This window comes from Helianthus annuus, chromosome 10, assembly GCF_002127325.2.
Source record: "Helianthus annuus cultivar XRQ/B chromosome 10, HanXRQr2.0-SUNRISE, whole genome shotgun sequence".
Classification (NCBI taxonomy): domain Eukaryota; kingdom Viridiplantae; phylum Streptophyta; class Magnoliopsida; order Asterales; family Asteraceae; genus Helianthus; species Helianthus annuus.
The window spans coordinates 75,464,655-75,472,993 of NC_035442.2; the positions used below are offsets into that span (position 1 = coordinate 75,464,655).

The following is an 8,339-nucleotide window of genomic DNA, read 5'->3' on the forward strand; positions in this document are numbered from 1 at the left end:
TATGTTTTATAAAACTAAAACAAAAATCTACAACTTTTCAACAAAAAAACACAACCAAATACAAACAAACAACCCATTTTTTCCATCAAAACCTCACTTTTTCCCCCAAAATTAAACAGCCAGCCCAAAACGCCCCGCTTTAGCCAAAACGGGGCGCTTCGGTATGAGGTCAATCCTTGTCTGTTAACTTTAACCTAAAGCGCCCCGCTTTGGCCAAAGCGGGGCTTTTTGGGGTGTGCGAATAGACCAAGGGGGATGTGCGAATAGCCTGGGCATAGATTAAAACATAAGTATTATCAAGAAAGGTGGTAACTTTTAACAATCTAAATAGATTCAAAATTGAAATCCATAAAACTTAATCAAGCCTCATCAACGTGAAGACTAGCACCACAAGTTATTATACAGGAATCAATGGGAAGAAATGGGTCAGATTCCGTTGTGAATCCATCCATAAATGACAATGTTCATGTTATCTTCAGACTGATGTTGAATTTGAGAAAAGCTGCAGTAAATTATCCAATGTTTCTGGATAAAATTTTCTTGCAAATAGAAAGCAGGGCCGCCTCATTTCATTCCACATGCAGGGTGTTTTCAACACGGTCTTCTGCAAAAGCCAACACAATGTGATAGATCAATATCCATTATATTTGAAACTTATGTCGTTTTGACTTTTGAGAGATCTTGATTTTAAAACTTATAGACTTGCTATATCGAATCTTGAGTTAAAAAGTAATGCCTTTGACCCAGAAAGTGATGAAGTGGAAAAAGTGATAAATTATTTACCTTTTCATCACTTGTGAAATGCAGGCTAGTATCAAAGGACTGCAGTACATAATAGTGTTGATTAGTCACTCATGATCATATTTTTGTAATCATTATTAATGCATTAATCATTTATACAACTTTTTCTGTATTGAGTATGAATGATATTGTGTACCGTGAGGTTTTTAATAAGCTTGGGAGTAATATCTTGAGGTTTATAAGACCTCGGGTGCCACTTTCTTTCTGACCAATCGACATATGTTACAGACCAATTTGCAATTCCAGCAGGGTCAATCATCTAAAAAAGAGAATCCTTTAACAACTAGAAATATAATTAAAAGTGATAAAAGAAAGAAAAACAAAGGGTTATAGAAGAACTAACATAGAAAAGTGTTTGGAAGTAATGTTCATCAGCGTAGCAATTGCGGCCCTCGAAACCTGGCTGTTAAATTAAGAAAACAAAAACTATTACTTCGTGATAAAGTGTTGAAGCAAATTAGTTAAAAGTTAGTTGTTAACATTTAACAATAGTTAGCAAAACCCTACATTTGAACTTGTAATATAAATTGTATATTTTTACTTTTCTAGCTGTTCCTTCACAGAATAAAAGAATGTAGGGAGCTTGGTTTAAAAAAGCGTGAAGTGTACAAAAGCGACAAGGTCTAAAATCAAAGCGCGAAGCGCAAATCGCAAAAGCGGCGGGCTTTTCGTACGTGAGGCGCAAGGTGCTTATATATTTTTTTTATATGTATATTCTATAGGCTTTTAGCATCCCTTACCCAAAATATAGTGATAATAAATTAGGTTTATATATGATTTAATGTATAAATCACTTAATGTACAACCATTTTAGCTACATGTATAACATTTTAAAGCACAAAAACACCTTTTGTACAAAAAGTGCGCGCCTCAGTGGGATTCTTTTCAAGAAAAGCTCGCTTTTTATGCGCTTTTTGTACAGAGCTCGCCTTATGTCACACAAGGCGCAACTCTTTGCGCCTAGGGTCGCTTTGTGTTTTAAACCAAGGTAGGGAGATGCACTAACCCTGCAGTAAAGCCGGAACTTCCTGTAGTAAAGACTGTCAGCCATAATTATTAAAGCATGCTTCCGAGTCATAGTGAACCACTGCAAATGTACATAAAAAGATAATACTTCCTTTATCCAAAAAAACAAGATAATACTTTATTACAAATAATTGTCACACTAAACAGAACTTCTGGTAGCTGATAAATGATTGACTTGTAAATTCATTATCTTTGACAACGTTCACTCATCTGATTTTGTTTTTATCAATTATATTCATCTATACAATCGTGCTAAACAATAAAAAATAAAGGTCGACGTTAATCATTTAATTGAAGGCCATAAACCACGAGTTAAAGAAAAAAAGATGTTATCCATGATTTATACCTGTGAACCCTTACGAAAATCCTTAAATTCGACTTCTGGTAACATATGTTCTGAATACCTTCCACCAGCTCCATGTGGACCGGGATCGTCATAACTACAGACAGCACAAGAGATATTTGGTAAAAAAGGTTTTCAACAGCAGTTAAAACAGTAAAGGAATATATATATATATAGTGAAAGTGTAAAATACAATATTGCTTAACGTACGAGCGTATGCTGTGAAATTACGCACGTTGTAAAATTCAAAACCCTAATCACGCGTGATTATGGTTTTTAACATGCATGATTAGGGTTTTGAGTTTTACAAGGTGCGTAATTTCACAGTGTACGCTCGTACATTAAGGAATATTGTACATTAACCGGCCTCTCGCTCTCTCTCTCTCTATATATATATATATGAATGTCTTTTAGAAAGTATAATGTTCTTACCAGTCAATGAAACTAAGATTTGCGAAGATTAGGTAGTTGTACACATAATCGAAGCTATGCAATGGTACACAGCTGCAAGAGAAATTAAATAGTTTATTATAAAGTAAAATTGGTCAAAACTGCCACCCTACACGTAACCACAAGTGAAATACATCCAACTATGTGTTTACCTGTCAGATAGCAAAACAAATTGTTGATTATCTGGATCTTGAAGTGCATTCATTAATAGTCTCCTCTCTGCATCAACCATTGATATTTTCCCCCAATCAACCTAATGTTTCAAAGCAAGAGCAATCGATATAAGATCAGAATCGTAGCTTTTTGTTGCTATAATAATACTTAGAAAGGCATGGCCACCTATTAATGTAATAAGATACAATCTCCTATTAATTATCTTTTATTCGATGCAGGTTCGGCCATTCCTTTTTGTTTCATATTTTCATTCAAATATGGTGGTATTGATAGTTATATGTAAGCTACACAAAGCTCTAAAGAATAGATACCTTTTCACTTCTTATATTTCTACCACTGAAGTACGGACTAACATGAGGCGGTTGTTCTCTTGAGGCATGCACATAAACAGTAAATCTACCATCATGGCCCTGCAAAAGGTTTTAAGAATATATTATTGGAAAACTAATGCAAACATCAACTATAGACAATGTTTTAATGTGCAAGCTAATTGAATAAACACAATGAACTTTAGGACCAACCATAAGTTTTTAGTTTAAAAGCAAGTTAGCTGCTTTCATCCCATATTTCAAAGTCTTGTAAGTTACAAAAATGCCTTGATGTCATCAGCATAGAATTAATCAAGAATATTAAGCGGTAGCATATAATTACACATAGTATAAGACCAAAACAATCACAACTAATTCAAGCATTGTAAGCAGATTCATATAAGCTTTATTGACTATTTATCAGTTGTGATATAGCCATTTAGTCATTTTATCCAAGTTCACGTGATCAGCATCAAATGACCGATAAACGCAATCCCTTTGTAAACTATATAGCAAAAAGAACGCTAAGATAAGTAGGTAACACAAGATGGAACCCGAAACCCGAAAATAGTATTCGGGTTAATAAAATGTTAGTCGGGTTGACCCAAATTACATAAAAAATGTCGATTGTATATATACATACATAATAACAGAAAAGTATGAAGTTCCTCCGATATGTTTTGTTTTTTGTTGTGAACATGATGTTTTGTTTCGGTGTTTCGTTGGTTGTTTGAGCGACTAAAAAGATTCAATTCGGATGATATGATTTGGCGTTTTCTTCTTAGTTTATATGATTGGTTGATAGGGTTTAGTTTTGTGCTTATTGTATTTGACTTTATAGGTAATATACATGTTCAATGCAGGGTTTGAATGTAACATCATACTGGGAAGGTTTTTATTTGGCATTTTGTGTTTTTTACTTGATAATAATCATGTTAAGTTAAATTGTCAAGTATGCATTGCAACTTGTATTTAAAAATCCGTATACTGATTAACCCAATCTGAATAAACCCGAAACCGAATAACCCAAAACCGATTAACCCGAATTTTATTTGGGTCGGGTTACAGATAGGATTCCCATAACAAAAAAAAAACCCGAATAACCCGAAACCCGATTAAAAAAACCCAAAGAACACCTCTCAGTCCCAACCCGCCCATATTTCCACCTCGAGGAAACAAAAACGGATGAAGCTTACTTGAAAGAACTTGTCCCATAGCATTTCAAACGGTAATGGGCCAGGAGTCAAAAACATGAAAGCGACTTTCGCGTTCTTTGGAGCAGCAGGAGATGATTTCAAAATTTCCGTGAAGACCACCCGAGCTGCGTTTTCTTCATCTGTTAATTCTCTGGAAGGAACTGCTGGAGTGTTTTCAAGATCGGAACAGCCACGGGACAAAAAGATATAGCAGGCAGCAGTATTCCTGGGCTGATAGATATATAACCCAACTAAAAATATGCTGACTAAGCACACTAATATAATAACCCAGTTTGGCCCTTTAAAATTTGGTCGTTGTCGAACACCAGACATCATTATATAGTCTTTTAAGCTTCCACGCCATGCTCTAGCTGTCTTCATTTAGCAAAAAGGCATCACACGTACGAGAATACCAAAAAGTTATGATTTATTTAGAACTTGTGAGACCGAGGTATTAAATAGGAAAGGGTTATTTTCTTCCAATCATGAACTTCATCCCCATCAAGCCTGCATCTGAAAGACATGTGAAAAAGGAATCAAGTTGGTGTATTCAGTGGTGCTCAAACACTTATTAGATGAATGCTTTTTACATGCTACATAAATTTGATTAATTTTTCAATAAATTGATGTCAACAACTACTTAATATCTACCTTACAATCTATACCTTGGTTTGGAAGGCATACATTGCCCTTTCCTTCACAGGTACCTTTGCACCACCAAACACTGCCAGAACATCACATGTGTAACTTTTTATTCAGGAAAAAAATGAATATTTACAAATACAATGCTTTCACAACCATGCATAAAACAAGTAAAACACAAAGACAGCCATATCATGAAGTATAGATTCAGCAAACTATTTTTTCGGTTAACATGTCACTATATCTCAAGACGCGGACTTGTGATAGAGATGTCACTCTCCCAACGAAACTAAAACACGTCTTTAATGCCTGAAATTTCATAACAAATGATAAGCTGAACCAGTTTTTTTCCTTGTAAATTCTAAGGATGTATAACTGATTATCTGATTAGTGGATAAACAAAGTTGCTTACGGTAATCTTATTATTTTAGGGTCACATAATCAACTTCGAATAATCCATTTCGTACTGATTGCAACAAAACTGAATATCTACGGCTACAATAACCTTAACTATACACCCATAGTTAACACAGGACTCTTTTTTCCTTATAATATTCTCTTATTCAACATGTTATCCATTGATTCCTGGAATAATCAGATTTATCATTCCACTATGTGATTATTAAATATTATTCCAGATCGCACATCCAAACACGTCTTTAACACAACTAAACACGCATATATATTTTTTCAGTGCTGTTTAAAGGCAACACATCACCAGAACCACACAATTCTGCAGCTAAACAGTTTACACAAGATCAAATCCAAACTTGAATCTCATCAACTATTAAAACAAACAGAGAAAATCGGATCTATATCACACACAACACAAGTGTAATAATAATTAATAAACTGCCAAGTAACATGTTTAATATCAACAGTCAATTGTTCACCTTTTAACACAAAACTGATAAAGCAATCTAACTTATCAATAAAGTAAAGACAAAATATAAAAACCTACATAGAAGTACGAATCGTCAAAGATCCTTTTCTACTATACAAAAAAAGTTAGGTTTGAATCAAGAGATCTATAAGCAAAACACGAAGATCCGAATTTCATTAAATTCAAATAACCGTCTGATCTATAACACATCGGAAAATTAGAGATAAGTGATAACGGTTATGAATTTAGTGAATAGAGTGTGAGTAAGAGAATATACAATTTAAACAGTGATAGATGAACGGCGGAGCTGCGGCGGCGACGAGTGGCGGATGACGGAGTCGCCGTCGTAGACGGTGGTGGCACCGGTGGTAGGTTAGAGTTGACGGTTGAAATGGAAGTGGAGTGAGGGGGAACTGATCTGTTGGTATTTATGGCGTGGGTTTCTATGACAAATTGAAATGTGTTAACGTGACTGACTGACTGACTTTACACTGTGTTCCAGAGTTTACTAACGGAAGGAAAGGAAAGGAAACAGAAAGAAAGTAAAAATATTTTGTGTTCCAGAGTTTCATTTAAGGAAGGAAAAGAAAGGAAAATAAAACATGTCGTGTTCCCGAGTTTCATTTAAGGAAGGAAAAGAAAGGAAATGACAGGAAAACTAGGCTAAATTCTTTAATTTTTCTTTCCTTCCGATTTGGGAGGAAGCGGTGGGAAAGTCATCTTTTTTTTTTCCTTTCTCGTCCTTTCCTTTCTCACTTTTGCTTTCTTTTCTTATCTCTCGTTAAATTAACTCGGGAACAGAGTGTTAGTTTTATCAACACAACAGCAGCCGGATGAGGAGGAATTTGTTGTGTCTTTCAGATTATTATTATTACATAAGATACTTAATTAACCCTTGATGTTTTCACAAAGATCACGATGATATGATATGTTAAACGGCATTACAAATCACTTTCTTCTTGTATTAGACCAGTGGGTATGGGGATCGTCCCCTCTAGTCTTCGGCTCGTCCCTCTCGTCCCACACTGCCCCCTCCCCCTCGTCACGTCCCCAACGTCCGCTGCAAGACGGCAGCGACGAGCTGCAATGGTGGGCCCCCTTTGTTCTTCACTCTCTCTCTCTCTCCTTTATTTTATATATTAGTTTTTTTATTATTGGGTAGTCCCCCACACCCTTGGGTAGTCCTCTTTGGATTGTTCTTCATCGGATATGACGTGGCGCCTACGTGGTAGTCCCCAAAGGAACTACCCAAACCATACCCCTTGTCTTGTCTAAACTATTAGCTACGACTCGTTATATATGTTAAAGTGCAAATCCACGCATGAGGCAGGTTCACACGGATCTGCGCGTAGTAGATCTGCACGGATGGGGAAAGCCAGGTTCGCACTTATGCTGATCTGCATGGATGCGCATAGAGGTGTACAAATCGGTTTTTTTTTTCAAAAACCAGTTTCAGTTATTAATCGAACCGGTTTTTTCACCTAAAAGAAAGCCGGTTTTTTTTTTATAACCGGTTTCGGTTACTAACCGGTTTTTCAAGTCCAAAACAATAACCGGTGTAACCGGTTAGGACCGGTTTTTTCCGGTTTTTTTTAAAACTGGTTTTGGTTATTAACCGGTTTTTCAGATCAAGATTAGTAACCGGTCACAAACTGGCGGTTCGGTTATAAAACCGGTCCGGTTATAAAAAAACCGGTTAAAAAAAACCGGTTTCGGTTTTTTTCCCGGTTTCGGTTCTAAAACCGGTTTTTTGTACACCTCTAGATGCGCATCCGTGATAAGTCTGTTTGCGCGGATGGGGGTCTAGTATATATAGGTGTCATGTCTTGGTCATTGGTAACACTTTGGACTAGAGAGGGGAAACTCTGTCCATTGATTTCACGGTTTTGTATTATCAAATCAATAGAAATCATATTAATTAGCTTGTTCTTGTTCAAGTCACCTTCGTACTTGGATTCCGCACGAGATACGAAGTCATAGCAATCAGTTGTACATTCAAGCAGATCGTGATCAGTCCTAACAAGTTCCTACAAGTGGTATCAGAGCATGAGACTGGTTGCAAGGACTGAAGATACAAGATACAAGTAGATTCAAGCAAATCGGAGTCAAATCAGAGCAAAAATGATCTGATTTCATCATTTTCTACTCATTCTTCTTCTACACTTCTTTTTCAAGCTTAAAATACAAGTTAACGTTGAATCTACGATTAAAATTGACTAATTTTTAATATGTTATGCGAAATCATAACATAATCAGTCCTTTAAAAGACCAGATTAAAATTTGAGCTAATTCTTTGAAAAATCGTTGAAAAACGTTGAAAAACACAACTTAGATGTGCGCAGAGTGCATTTGCACAGATCAGTATCTACGAATCTGATTAGGTGCATTCGCGTGAATCAGACTTAGTTAATTCGCACGGATATAAGTTGCTTAATTTGTGCGAATCAGATACCTTAATTCATGCGGATCTAGCACTTTGGGTTCGCATGGATCTACTTTTTCAATCCGCACAGATC

At 35.9% G+C, this 8,339-nt stretch overlaps 1 protein-coding gene across 4 annotated transcripts; it reads right to left on the reverse strand.

The window, feature by feature from the left end:
• Window positions 1-275: 275 nt before the first annotated feature.
• Window positions 276-6,312, reverse strand: LOC110884885 (glycosyltransferase BC10). 4 transcript variants are annotated; one of them, XM_022132592.2, is made up of 12 exons: window positions 6,101-6,312; window positions 4,964-5,022; window positions 4,299-4,811; window positions 3,106-3,204; window positions 2,773-2,873; window positions 2,603-2,674; window positions 2,174-2,267; window positions 1,808-1,888; window positions 1,145-1,204; window positions 938-1,060; window positions 784-822; window positions 276-604 (listed from the first exon to the last, which is right to left on the reverse strand). In XM_022132592.2, the coding sequence occupies exons 3-12, from the start codon at window positions 4,677-4,679 to the stop codon at window positions 476-478; spliced, it is 1,179 nt and encodes a 392-aa protein (XP_021988284.1). In that variant the 5' UTR covers window positions 4,680-4,811; window positions 4,964-5,022; window positions 6,101-6,312; the 3' UTR covers window positions 276-475. The 4 variants fall into 4 exon arrangements, with proteins under 4 accessions (XP_021988284.1, XP_021988285.1, XP_035834463.1 ...); XM_022132593.2 differs by having other exon boundaries at window positions 278-604; window positions 4,950-5,022; window positions 6,101-6,260; XM_035978570.1 differs by lacking the exon at window positions 6,101-6,312 and adding an exon at window positions 5,353-5,528 and having other exon boundaries at window positions 278-604; window positions 4,964-5,249.
• Window positions 6,313-8,339: the final 2,027 nt, after the last annotated feature.

What these genes read in the sequence shown, in the direction of transcription:
- LOC110884885 (XM_022132592.2), bottom strand. Translation starts at nt 4,679, where the DNA reads ATGAAGACAGCTAGAGCATGGCGTGGAAGCTTAAAAGACTATATAATG. An exon ending in GAAATATAAGAAGTGAAAAG is followed by an intron (nt 2,874 to 3,105) that starts GTATCTATTCTT and finishes TTGAAACATTAG; the next exon opens with GTTGATTGGGGGAAAATATC. An exon ending in ACTTCCAAACACTTTTCTAT is followed by an intron (nt 1,061 to 1,144) that starts GTTAGTTCTTCT and finishes TCTCTTTTTTAG; the next exon opens with ATGATTGACCCTGCTGGAAT.